The 14,413-nt window shown below is 25.5% G+C and overlaps 2 protein-coding genes across 3 annotated transcripts; one reads left to right on the top strand and one right to left on the bottom strand.

Annotated features, from left to right (window-relative positions):
- The first annotated feature begins 2,570 nt into the window (after window positions 1-2,570).
- LOC132920318 (S-formylglutathione hydrolase-like) lies at window positions 2,571-12,305 on the top strand. 2 transcript variants are annotated; one of them, XM_060982605.1, is made up of 7 exons: window positions 2,571-3,032; window positions 6,413-6,597; window positions 6,673-6,856; window positions 7,073-7,292; window positions 7,608-10,842; window positions 11,478-11,610; window positions 12,171-12,305. In XM_060982605.1, the coding sequence occupies exons 1-5, from the start codon at window positions 2,785-2,787 to the stop codon at window positions 7,788-7,790; spliced, it is 1,020 nt and encodes a 339-aa protein (XP_060838588.1). In that variant the 5' UTR covers window positions 2,571-2,784; the 3' UTR covers window positions 7,791-10,842; window positions 11,478-11,610; window positions 12,171-12,305. The 2 variants fall into 2 exon arrangements, with proteins under 2 accessions (XP_060838588.1, XP_060838589.1); XM_060982606.1 differs by lacking the exons at window positions 11,478-11,610; window positions 12,171-12,305 and adding an exon at window positions 7,353-7,540 and having other exon boundaries at window positions 2,572-3,032; window positions 7,608-7,746.
- Window positions 8,515-14,284, bottom strand: LOC132920317 (uncharacterized). The gene is made up of 8 exons (XM_060982604.1): window positions 13,207-14,284; window positions 11,797-11,973; window positions 11,625-11,722; window positions 11,486-11,566; window positions 10,567-11,013; window positions 9,480-9,661; window positions 9,103-9,362; window positions 8,515-8,667 (listed from the first exon to the last, which is right to left on the bottom strand). Exons 1-8 carry the CDS (start codon window positions 13,404-13,406, stop codon window positions 8,556-8,558), a joined length of 1,557 nt encoding a protein of 518 aa, XP_060838587.1. The 5' UTR covers window positions 13,407-14,284; the 3' UTR covers window positions 8,515-8,555.
- Window positions 14,285-14,413: the final 129 nt, after the last annotated feature.

The raw sequence follows: 14,413 nt of genomic DNA, 5'->3' as shown, positions 1-14,413 counted from the left end.
CCCACTTTTTTAATTTTTAATTTTAATAATTAATTAATTAATTTTATTTTTAAATGACTAATAATTTATTATTTTTAATTTTTAATAAATTCAAAGCATATATTATACTTTATAGTGCATAATTGCTTGCATATTTTTAAATTTTTTAGAGCATAAACATCAGCTCCCTAGTTATATAATATTGTGAATCAAGCAAATATTCTATTTAGCTTTAATTATTTTAATTCATTATCCAAGTTTTATTTAAATTGTTTTCATATTTTCCCTTCAAATATTAAAGTGAAATTGTATATTACACAGTTTTTTAAAAAAATCTTATAAACCTTATTTAAACCTTGGTTTAAAAATAGCACAAAATAACATTTCAATATTCAGCTGCAGATAGAATTTTAATTCATATATAAAATATAACGTTATTATTACCTATACTTTATAATATTATTAAATATCCAATGGACAGTTAAAAATAATATATTTATTATTTAGTAATAGTGTACTGCGAGTCAGCGAGTAACATATTTTAAGTTATATAATCTGACATTAATAAAATAATAAATATCATCTTAAGTGAAAAATATATTCTAAATTAAAAATAGACAACATTATTCCAGATGACATAATTTGTCGTAACAGGTAATCCTTCTATGGTTAAGTTGTAAACGTGACATGTAAATATGTAATTTTAATTATCAAATAACAAAGAAATCTAAAATAAAAGAACAATTCTTATTAAATCATAAATAGGTATTATATTATATTATATTATATTATGTTTTCCAACAATCACAATGGCAACAACTATATATTGTCGATCTATTTTGACTATTTTGACTTTTGAGGGTGGCTTCTGGACTGAAAATTAAATTAAATTAGAATAACACATTAAAAGTAAACTTTTCTCAATCCTTTTCAAAATAAGTAGAGTGAACCAAGACAAAAAAAAAATAGGGAAAACGGATTTATTATGTAAATCAGGTTTTTAAAAATAATGTTGAATTTGTATTGTTGTAATTTAAAATAAAATACTTATACTTAACTATAAACTAATAATTTTTACAAAATAATCATATTAAGATTTAGTAGACATGATATAATTTTCGAAATATTTTGACATTCTTCGCGCAATTTATAAATATTTGAAATGTTCTACTTTTTTTTTGATTTGTGTAGGTATTTTAGTATTTATTTCATATTTGGCATGATAACATTTTTGTTTTTCAATAAAATAAGTTGGGTAGATATAGATCAATAAATATAATAAATACCACACCATTAACATTCACATTCTTAGAAATGTAGTTGTAGGTACCTTCAAAATTATTCGTAGATTATAGATGCACGGAAGCTGGAATAAGAAAATTGTCCATGATAGAATGTAAAAAAAATAAAAATAAAATCATAGTAACAAAATTTATTAATCAGTTGTATGTCGGTGACGAAGAAAGGCGTTTAGAATTTTTTGATTGGGTTTAATTGGTATAAATTTAAGAAGTTTAGCATAGGCCAGTATCCAATTCTTGGAGATCAATAAATTCTTATCGACAAATCTACTTTTCTAGAAGAAATGGACAAATTATAGTAGATATAAACTGGACATATCACTGGCTGGTGTTTGATCAGATGACACATGAATCCATTGACTAAAATATTAAAAAATTAAATGTTTTGAGTTGAATTTGCGAAAATTATCGCTTTTTTACTGAAGACAATTTAAATAAAAAAAAGTTTATTGACATTTGTAAGAAAAGTGTGATGTTTAGCCAATAATTTCTTAATTAATTAATATATAAGTAGAATAGAGCCTGTTTTTATGTATAAAAGCCTTTATCCTACTTAATAATGATATAATTCCTACGTTGCGAGAAGTTGAATAGTACATCTTTGGTCACCTAGGTTTATCAACATAACCAATGGATTATTTAAAAAACCAAGCGTATCAATCATATTATTATTCATTCTACTTTCTCGGCCATACAATTGAACAAAATGTTCAAAATATCATACCTAAGAGCTAAGAGATTAAAAATGTTAAGAATGCCTATATCCAAATTATTTAGCACCATTAAGTTACAAATTAGGTAATTTCGAAGATTTATAAAAAATTAATAAATATTTTTTTTTATACTTGTGTTTTAAATTAAATAATCTTTACATTTTTATATTTGAATAAGTTATTAATGGTTAAAAATAATTTAAATTAAAACATTTTTATATTTATTAAAAAAATTAAAATATTAAAGATTTTCTGGTCAATGCACGGAAATATTCTTTATAAAATATATAATAGGTGCGAAGTGTTTTTGCCCTAAACTGAACTTGATTCGTAATTGTGGAAATATGGAATAGGAATATCTTTATTAATTATTTCTGTATATTTATGTGGAAAATATAGACAGAGAAAACATGTTGGAATAGCGGCCCCTTAAAAAAATGCTAAATCCAAGGTAATATGATTTTTAAATTTTTGTCTTTCCTTGTTATCTGTTTAATAGGTTGTCCCACGGTCTTATATACGATATCGTGGGTTGTCCGAAATTTGATATCAGCTCTTATCAGCTGTCGGTTTCTTATCATTTTTCAGACAAAAAAATAATAACAGAATATAAAATACGTATAAATATTATAAAATATGTTTTTAAGATCTAGTTGTTTTTTTAATAAATCTATGTGGTTGTCCATAATTCCGTCAATATCTCCCTCAAAAAAGTAAAATCACGACCACGGTTTAATATCTTTAATCGTGATCACGACGCTGACATTGATTAGTTAGAATATTAAAACGATATGTGTGGTTCGTTATTTTATAATTCTATGTTTCGGCGTGGATATCGGCTGTCCGCAGTCTGCCAGTCATCAGGTCTTTCAGCTCGCGCAGTTAAGTCCGAGAACTGGCATACTCAATTGCACCAGGACCAGAATTTTCGTCGATTTTTTGCGTCACGTCAGTGGTCCAATAACACAAAGCAGCAGCTAGATAAGGTGTCAGATAACCGGAGTTTCGGTGGACAGCAAAAGGTCTACGAACATGGCAGGTTGGTGGCAACTTGTAATACAGTGGCATTATTTGAGGGGGTAAGGTAGGACAAGCATTTGTTCCTATCTAATTTTTAATGCAGTCAAATACCGGTGGGTGTTGATGAAAAGTAAAACATTTTTTTTTTTTTTTTTTTACTCAAAACTTATGCAAAATTAAATTTTTCGATATTACTTTAGTATTTACTGTAATATGTTGTAGTAGTAGCGTAATGGGAAATACAAACTTTGTTATTATTTAATGTTGAAAAATAGTATAATAGTATTACGTAATATGTTTTAATAAAACTTTTTGACATTTTTATAGCCATAATATTGATAGAACTCTGTGCCGGTAACGAAATCGTGAATTGGTCGGATGTATATGTCATATGTATCACTGTATTTCAAAGAAAAGTAACAGATTAATAACATAACATTCTATGGATTTCGGGATATAGAATAATTAGGTAATATAATAAAATCATGTATTAGAATCATTATTAGAACGAAAATTTGTTGTAAATTTTTATGTTTGATCTTGTAACAAGTATATTCTAGAACTTCGAATATTTTATTTCAAACTTTTAGACTTAGGTTCCAGTATTATTATTGTTTAAATTAGTATGATTAAATATTATCTATAGCTGTGTTAACAAATAATTATATAATTTAAAAAATCATTTACAGTACTTAATTATTATGAATATGATGATAATATTGATTTTAATTGTATAGAATATAGAGTATAGATATTATTAATTAGTTTTTTTTTTATATCGTGGCTATTGAAGTGTTGACTGATTGTGTTACTGTCTTGAGTAACTTACATTTTGCTATTTTGTATACTACTAAACTGCTTAGAAAAACGGCGTGAAATATTCTTATCAAATTAGACAAAAACTTTTCTGTTAAGCGCTTCCAGCGGAGCCGGTTGTGTACTAGACGTCTATACGCGTAAACATCGTACCGGTGTTGTAGTCTTGTAGTCATAGTAGAAACTAGGACTACAGTAATAGCAATTAGCAATATTCATATTTATAAGTTATAACCATCTGCGATCCTGTATGAAACGGTCATATTGAAAATGTTATGCCTTGATGGGATTCTATTAGACCAGCAGGGGAAGTTGTCATTTTTAAAAATCGTGTTAATTACTAATTTACTTACTACGATTAAAAATTATATTATTTTCTATAACTACAGATATATATTATAATTATAAATATTATTTAAAAATAGGTATATAGTATTATAGTATATACTAACTGTGACTAGAATTATTTTATTTAAATTTAATAATTAACAATATTTTCTAATTATACAATAATATTGGAGCACATGTACATATTAATACGAAAAATGAGTCGTTTCAAATGTTTTTACTTATTACACATATTTTAGTAGGTATTTACAGTATATTTACACCCCACCAACGAAGAGCAAAATAATTTAACAATTATGATTTATGAAGAATGTTGACTGTTGTCTGCTGTAAACAATAATTGTTAAATAAATATTAAACGATATCGTGATATCGATTTGTTGTTACTTACTATAGTAAAAAACTAAATAAATGAAAAAAATAAAAAATTTTAAATCTAATATTTTTTTCGAAAATGATATTGAAATTATTAGAAAATTCAATACCATGGTAATTGGTAAAATCTGAGAAAATAATGTTCGGGTTTTTGTTTATACAAATATATTTATCGGAAATTGTTAATTTTATTGATTATATGAAATGATGTAAGTAGGTATACGCTTTTAACTGATTTTATTAGATTATTTACAATTTTATTAGTCTTTAAAAAATAATTAATTCATTATTGTGATTAACAATTTTTTGGTTTTTATTAGGCTTGATTATAAATATATAGCTGTAGCACTTCCATGTTGTGTTTTTAAATTGATTTCTCATTTAATTTTTAATTAATTTTTTTTATCGTCTTTACGTCAATAATAGTAGATAGTCAAGCAAATCATTTATGTATATTTTTTTTTGTTCAATTTACAAAATTATTTATTTTCAATATCTAGAAGAATTTTTGTAATATTATTACAATTTAATTACATAATTTAAACTTAATATTCACATTAGTAAGAAAAAAATCGTAATTAATAATAATATATTAATTTAATATTATTTATATAAATTCAATTTTTCTTTCAAGTATCAATAATTTTATATTACGATAATTTATTTTAGTAAAACTCGTCGAAGTACAAATTTGTACAATTCATTATTACATTTACTGTATACAGTATACACTGTTATATTATACATTTATATTTATACATTAACATAAATACTTACATATAATATACGAGTATACTGCAGTAGTAATGCAGTATGAGTATGATGTACAGTTGTATAGAGTATATTATATGTATTTCAGTGTGATATAGGTAAGTACATAATGTAATAAGTTACAAATACTTAGAGGAATTTTTTAGTTTCAAAAAAAAAAATGCGAGTTATTTAATACAATAGTGATATCATTGTTTCAAACATGTGGCCCTCGTGCTTATACGGCCGACGAACGCTTTCAGTTTTTCTTAAAACTAAACATTTTTTTTAAAAATCATCAGAAGATTAATGAAATTAAAATGTTGAAACGTCAATATTTTCAAAAAAATGAATTCTATAACATTTTTTTGAAAATAATTAAATAAAAATACATATTTTTTTTAACTTTTTTACCAAAGCATTAAAATAAATTAAAACATGAAATATTTGTAGTTCTTGTCCCTGTGAATCGTATTAAAAAAAACCAGAATTATGATATTTTCATTATTTCATGAGATATCGCAATGGATAAATCCTCACGGCCCACGGGGCACCCTATATAAATAACAATGTTAAAATTTATAATAAATTGAATAGGAATATAGGATAGTACTTGTCCCTGAGGTAATATGACAATCATTATTTAATCTTGATGTATTTTCACCTCTATGAACTATGTAATGAGTATATATGCATTACGTTCAGACCATTCAGTAATTGGTAGCCTGTATTGAGTGTATTGAGTAGTTTAGTTAAGGAATTTTATTGTTTCATATGTGGCCAACAAGTCGATCAGTAGTGTAATATCTACAATTGTACCAGTTTTTTTTATAAATTTTCAAATTTTTTTTCACGATTTTTATTATGTACTATTATTATACTGTATTAGTATTTATTTGATAGAAAACTGAATCTAGCTGGCACTTTAGAGGATCAAAAATAAAATATTCTTAGTACTTAATCGGGATAAACAAAAAGAATTAAAGAAAAACGAAAATTCAATTTTGTTTTTTTTGTATAACTCTAAAAGTATTCGAAATTGTATGTATAATAAGTTGTTCTTAGTTATTACAAATTTAATTAATCGAAATGTGTTCTTATTATTTTTAGTGCTGTGTTAAATTGCCGTATGAGATTTTCTGTGTACGTACCAGACAATTTGAAAAAACCAGCGCCAATTTTATACCATTTGAGTGGTATGTTATGTTCTGAACAAAGTTTTATACAAAAGACAGGGTTTCAACGATGGGCATCACATTATGGAATAATTGTAGTATCACCAGACATTTGCCCAAGTAAGGATTGGTATCTAATTTATTATAATAAATAATAATATAACTACTGTCACAAACATTGAATTGTGTTTTCAGGAGTTACTTTTGGTGTTGAAAAGAATGAAATTCAAGCTAAAGGCTTGTCATATTATGTAAACGCTGTTAAAAGACCATGGAATAGAAATTACCAAATGTATTCATATGTGAATGAAGAGCTACCTAGTATTATTCAGGAGAATTTTAATGTCAACAAAGACAAGCAATCAATCATGGGTCATAGGTATATTTATAAATATTAAATATATTCTTTATGTATTATATACTATAGTAAAAAAAGAAATTAGATGTCTATTATTATTATTACTGTATAGTCTAAACTAAGAAGATTAAGATCAATTAAATTATTTGGGTATTTATAATTGATAAGGTTATTTACAAGTTATATATTATTAAATAGATTGTTTGAATTACATTGTAATAAATAATAATATTTTAGTATGGGAGGTCATGGTGCATTAATAAGTGCATTAAAAAATCCTGGCAAGTATCGTTCAGTATCAGCTTTTGCTCCAGTTTGTAATCCATCTCAGTCACCTGATGAACGATACATATTAAAGTGTTATTTTGGAGATGATTCAAAAACAATGGAGGAATGGGATGCTACTTGTTTAATAACTAATTATAAAGGGCCAGAGTTAAATATCCTCATACATCAAGTAAAGTTGTATAATAATATGTTTAAATAATTTATTCAATGATGTATTCATTATTTACAGGGCGGCCTGGCAAGGGCCGGAGGGCCAGGATTCCTGCCTGGGCCCTTGCCGTATTAGTTTCTGGGCCCTTGTACTGTGCTACCCCGAAATACAGTATAAAATTATTGGGCTCCAGAAAATAATTTCTGCTTGGGCCCTCAGGTACCCAGGCCGACCCTGATTATTTAAATGACTTCAATGTTATATAAGTACATAATATATAATGTATAAATAATTTGAATACTATTAAATATTCCTTTTTTTACATTTTTTTAGGGGAAAAATGATCAATATGAAGAAGATTTAAGATTGGAAAATTTTGCAAGAGCTTGTAAAAAGGCAGAGATTACAGTTTCAATAAATTTGGAAGAAGGATATGACCATGGTTTTTATTTCATTTCAAGTTTTATGGAACAACATTTTCATCATCATTCTAAGTTTTTATGTGACTCTTTGTAATTTATTGTATTTTAAGTATTATTATGCTCATATAATGAGTGGTGTCATTGACGTCATTATGGGAAGGGGGAGGGGGATTTGGGTGTTTTTTCAAAGACTGGCTAACTACATTTATTTACTGATTTAACAATAAATATTATTGTATAATAAAATTTAAAATTCGTAATTATTTGTTTCTGTGTGATCATGTTACATGCATACATTTATTGCATTGAAAAGAGATGCTGATAATAAATACATTTTTTTTGGAGGGGGGTTATAGGTAAAATGTGAAATCATCTCACCCCTTCCCTCCCAAAAAACAACAAAATTAAGCCACTGAGTTGTGTGTTAAGGCATACTTACGACTTACTTAAAAACTTTACCAAAACTTTATTTTAATTTACTTAATTCGAAAATACCTGGTCAAGTGGATTATAATGAATAATAATTGTGGAAATAGTAGCATTATTAAATTTGAATGCAATAATAAATTATTATTAAATTTTTTTTTTTTTTTAAATAACATTTATTTGAATATTTACAATTTATACTATAATATGTACAATAAGTAAATGTGAGAGGGAATGATAGTGAATAGGCGGAGAAAAGTGTAGCTCACAGTAGTGCTACTCTTTACATGAATGTTAGTTTAGTAATTATAAATAATTTAGAAGGTCTCTGGACCATTTCCGGTTTAGGCGTCTGGTTGGGTTAATTATTACATTTAAAAAAAATAGACCAATAAATTGTTTATAAATTGTATTATTCACATAGATAATAAAATTATGCATTTTTTTGACATTGTGAAGGTAAAATACAATGACCTAATAATGCAGATATCACTGGCTGGCTTTTATCTGTGCCTAATTTATTTGAAAGCCATCCTAAAGCAACACTGAAAAAAAAATTGTTTTGTATTATATTTCAATAGATACTACAAATACCAATGAATCTTATATTTTAATACATATATGATAATAAAATTTAATCATCATATTCTCATTAAATTCTAACAAGGGCCTACCAGGAAAATCTTGATTCATCATCAGCCACTTTCTATATACAATCAGATTTTTAGACCTTTGTTATAACACATATTTAATGTACTTATGTAATTATTGTGTTAAATATAAAGAAGATGAAAAATAATTTTTAAACCTATTCTTGACATTGTTAGAAACAACGATTAAGTTAATGAAAAGTTACACAAACCTTTATATTTAATTCTTAAGTTGTCAATGATTTTTTTTACTACTAGAAAATTTTCTTTTTTAAATTTAATTATCAGTCATAATTTTATTATTGTATTCTACTTTATATTTAAACTTACTTCCAAACGGGCAATAATTTTGAACTGAAGTTTGTACCGGTTTTTACTAGTTTTTTTGACCTTCTGCACAATGCTTTGACTTCTTTGCAATTCACAAAGGTCCCGTCTACGTTTGCCATCATATTGTCAATTGTCGATACTATGGTCCATGACAACTCGTTTATTTCCCCATACACGGAGTTGTCATGTCTTTTAACTCTAGACACTGTGGCACCGTGTAATGGTGATGAGTTTATCGTTAGTGTTGCTCCTGATTGTGCCTGAAATAACCAGGAGAAATTTCAATATAGCCTTTTCGAATGCTTATCATGTAGGTACCTATATTACATAATACATTCTGCAATATTATAAAATGTATTTAATATTTACGCATTTACCATCATGGCGTCCATGACTAGATGCATGACAAATGTACCGAACCCCAAGAACGCAATAGCTGTTAAAGTTAGATCGTACATATCCGTTGCTGTAAGTCCTTGTTTTGGTTCTCTATCAGGAGTATGGTCTTCATCTTCCAATTGATTTATTGTTTTGATATTTCGGGTCGTAAGATCAGGACCTTTATTGAAATGACGCAAGTTGTATTTTTTATTTGTGTACATACATAACATATATTTTGATTGGTATATAAAAATAAAGTAGGTAGTTAATATATGCGCCGTGGAAGTAATGCGAAAGCAGTTCCCACGGCGTCGTCGGTTTAAATATGAAAAAAAAAAGGTAGTTAATATATAGACAATGTTAGAATCGTTTTTTTTAACTTAATTTTAATATGTTTTGCTGTTATTTGGTGCGAATAACAGTTAACTTGAAATATAATCGGTGCTTTGGTTTACAAAGTTTAAAAATGCGAAAATATAATCCTTGTCACATCTATAATAGTTTACACTTCTCCCTTTCCAGAAAAAAGAGCTTATGCTTTTTTTTTTAAATTTGTCATATTTATTAGATATTATAGAAAATGATGATAGTCATATTTTATGTTTTACAAATTAAAATTCAAAACATATCCACCATTTATATTTATTTTTTTTTTTCAATTTTTTTTGTTTTTATTTTATTATCTTATCGTATATATTTAAATTGTCGTACTTCTATTATTCTATACTTAAATACTTAATATAATATAAGTTTAAGCCATAAAAACTATTTTATATAACATATAATACTATAATAGATACATATGTTTAATGTTTATGTATACAATGAAAAATTATGGTCACCATTTTAGTGTATTTGTTAGTTATAAATAGAATATTATAATTGGTGAATATTTTTAAGATTCTAAAAAAAATGTTGTATCCATTTATATCCATAATACTATGAATACTTTTGATTACTTACTAACTTTACTTTTTAGAGTCATTTTTAAACTTTTAAATATTTTAATAAATATATTACAATAGTACCTATACTAATATACTTTAGGTACAAGTTTACAACATCACTGCAGATAGTATTCACCTGGATTTTCAGTTGGCGGAATCAATCCAGGATGTGGATAATATGGTGAACGGTTATTTAAAGGAGGTAAAAAAGAGTGACCATTTATTGGTGCTGATGATCCATATGATGTCGGAGAAGAGTATGATTCGTGTGGCGTCGACGGTGGCCCATATGACGACAACGGTGGCATTCCATAATCCGATGGGTATGAAGGTGTTTCATTTAAAAATGGCGGGGGTCCATAGTAAGTTGGAAGTAATGGTGGTCCATGTGATGTTGTTGGAGGGAAAGAAGGTTCGTATGCTGATGGAGGTAGATGGGTAGATTGTGTAGGGTTGAAATTATGAAGACCCTGGTACGGTTGATTTGATTTTTTATACTCATTATCATTATCAATGTCATACTGTATAGATTGACTTTGTGTAAAATCCACACTGACTGTATCACTGGGGCTAGAAAATGAATCTAAACCAAGAGAAATATCGTATTCATTTAATTAATAATTAATTTGTCATTAATAAAATATATAAATTATTTATTATTGAATGGCCGATTAATATATTAATTAACCGTGTATATTAATCGTTTTAGGTATGTAATTTCGTATGGTATTTATTTGCAATTTCAGTATACTGTACGTTTTACACACCCATTTTCTGTAGGCATTACTTACTTTATTAGAAAAGACTAAAAGAACATTTATGTTATATAATATGTATTATTATTTCGTTAAACAGAATAAACTCATTTTTGGATAATGTACAACATATTACTGTAATGTCTGAAACCAACTTTATATTTTGTCGATAAATTTAATTGGTTGATAATTTCACATCATTTTAATTTTGAAATAATAAGCAATAACGATGATTTTAATTATTCAGGTCCTCTATACGAGTATAACTAACATTACTTTATCATGTTTACAGTTTTTTACCTTCATTTGAGTGATAAGGTTTTTTCAAATCTTTTTCGTCATCTACGTTCTTCATGGTTTCATAGTCATGTGTTCCCAAGCCTAGAAAAAAAATGTACTGTATGTCTGTATTGAAATTTAGAACGGTATGTATAATTACTTTCATTATTTGTATTTGTTAGTGTGAATCCAACGGGTTTTTCATGCATTCTAACGTTTAAATCGTATTCATCATAAATTTTTTTTAATAATTTTGTTCTATAAAAATTGTCGTAAAAGATATATTTTTATCTATTATACAATTATAGTTTAGGTATATTTTAAATGTATACTTGATAAGCCATGCATTATAAGCAGATGAGCCTTGATCGGTTTGCATTATAGACGTTTTACTCGTTCCACGACTGTCTTGGGACATCGATCGACTTTCAGACGAGGCACTGTCTGTAATATCTTTTAAAATTTCTTCAACTACGTATTGTCGACAGAGATAGTCATTTATGTTTTTTCTAGAAGAATACAATTTATAAAATTTCTTCATGAAATATCGACGATTTAATTATATACATGGGTTAAGAATAAATGTTGGTTCAGTTTGAAGCTATAGCCAAATTATTATCATATAAAATTTAGTCTGAAACATGCTATAAAAGTGTTAATTTGACATTAAACTAAGCTGATACCTAATATAATTTATACTTTATAGTTTTGGTATGAAAATTCAAAATATTTTAAAATGGAAATTCTACTAATTTTGTTCAAGAAAACGTATAACTAGGCATTTTATTATTTTTTGTATATGTAGTAAGTATAATACTAATAACAATAATGTTTTTTTAAATATATGTTTTATTAATTATTTCTCGTTTTTTAAAATGTCTATTTTAATTTAAAAAGACTTGAAAGAAGAATTATCTATACTAGTAGTGGAAACACTGGAAACCTACTTCACTCAATCCATCTTGTACCTATCTTATTTTAATATAATATGCTTTACTAATTTTATTGTTTTATTGTAGTTCTATAGTTATATAGTTGTATTATTATTTTTGTATATTTATTACTACTATATATTGCATATATAGACATAAGTATGATACATACTCAATGCTATTACTTATTAATTTTCAAAATTACTATAATAAAAAAAAAATTGTATAATGGATATGTATTATAGTATTAAAATTTAAAATATGTATAAAATATTATTATAATTAATACGATTTTATTTTTAAAAAACTTGCATTTTTTTTTGGTTTTTGAATCAGGGCTGCTTCGCGATAAGGTATATATTTAATTTTGTGCTGTTAATAAATATTCTTGCACTTGTATCATAATATCTAGTTTTTATCCTGCTTTAAAGAACAAACTTATTTAGTTAATTGACTTAACAATAAATAATGGCATTTAAAAATAATTCGTTAAGCTAATACCATTTTGTAATAATAATTGGTACAATAAGGTTATCAAATAATTTAAATTTGTTTTTAAGTCTGTTATATATTTATAGTCGAATTTCAAATCAACAGAAAATATTTATGCATATTTCATTGAACATAATTATGAAACATGTTAAATCTAAAGATTAGAAATTGTTTAAGTATAATATCTAAATTGAATTTGATTTTTCAAATACTATCTCACGCAATTATTGTATGATTACCTAAGATTTTTGTAGATTATATAGGAATGTATTTATATCATTTGATTAGTTCCTAATTACTATTAAATAAAAACCATACCTGTGAAAATTCATGGTTGTTAAAGCATCATTTAAATCTCCTGCAATTATTATAGTATTATTACGATTTTCATCGGATTTTGAATTATTGATTATGTCGGATAAGCCTAATTCTTCAAACACCAAAGCTTCAGGGAAAATTTCATCCGCATAACTGCAAGATAAGTAAGTTGCCAATCCGACGTATAATATGACGAGCATTTTAAAACCGACTGTCTAGTTTGAATACATCTAAGACAATGTTAACACTATAAGTGTACAACAACCGGAAAACTACGTTGTAAAATAATAAGATTATAAGTAGTTTTCATAGTTATTTAGACCATAAATTTAGATGCGTACTAATTTAAGAACGCATATGACCATATAAGTATAATAATAATGTTAGAATGTCACACATAATGAAAATTAAGACTACTATAGAACATATTAGGTACTTATGTGAAAAGAACGATTATGTATATTTTCTTAGTTAATTAGTTATGTTATATCGTTCTATGGATATTTGAATATTTCATGATTTTGATTTATTTAATAAATATAATAATGCAATGATTACACTATTAGGTATTTATTTAAATGTTATACAACTTATTCATGATAAAAAAATTCAAAGATTAAAATTAATATGGTCAATACAGATATTTAGTATACAAATTGCAATTAATATGTACTTATTGCTTTTTAAAAAAAAAAAAAAATTCCTCGTACTTAAATTAAATAAAAATGGTGAATAAAATAATGTTTTATTTATAAATTAAGTTAAGTAAATGTTTGAAATGTAGTTATATTTTAAAAATGTTGAATAAATAGTTCTTATTTCGAATATTGTGTAAAATAGTAAATACCTCATTCAAGATATTAGTAAAAATCGATCTTTAATTAATTAATTTTAATCATGAAAGTTTAAAATATTATAAAATATTAAAGAAGTAATGACAACAATCTTTTTAATTAAGTCTTGAACTTATTCAATAAAATTAACATCGAATGTAATTTATCATAATTTTTAAGTTTATATTTTAAAATATAGTAGCTAGATTATATGTATTTTACGAGTTATAAGTACATTTAGGGAAATTAATTTTTAAAGTATAATTTATAAACAAAAATATAATATGTGATATATAATAATATATCATTCAAGTGAAATTATATATCACTTTAAATGTATGTGTGGTATATAAAATGAATAAAAATGATTATTT

The sequence above is a fragment of the Rhopalosiphum padi genome, chromosome 2, assembly GCF_020882245.1.
Source record: "Rhopalosiphum padi isolate XX-2018 chromosome 2, ASM2088224v1, whole genome shotgun sequence".
NCBI lineage: Eukaryota > Metazoa > Arthropoda > Insecta > Hemiptera > Aphididae > Rhopalosiphum > Rhopalosiphum padi.
The sequence above is the reverse complement of the archived record's forward strand: the minus strand, read 5'-3'. Positions and strand labels throughout refer to the sequence as shown.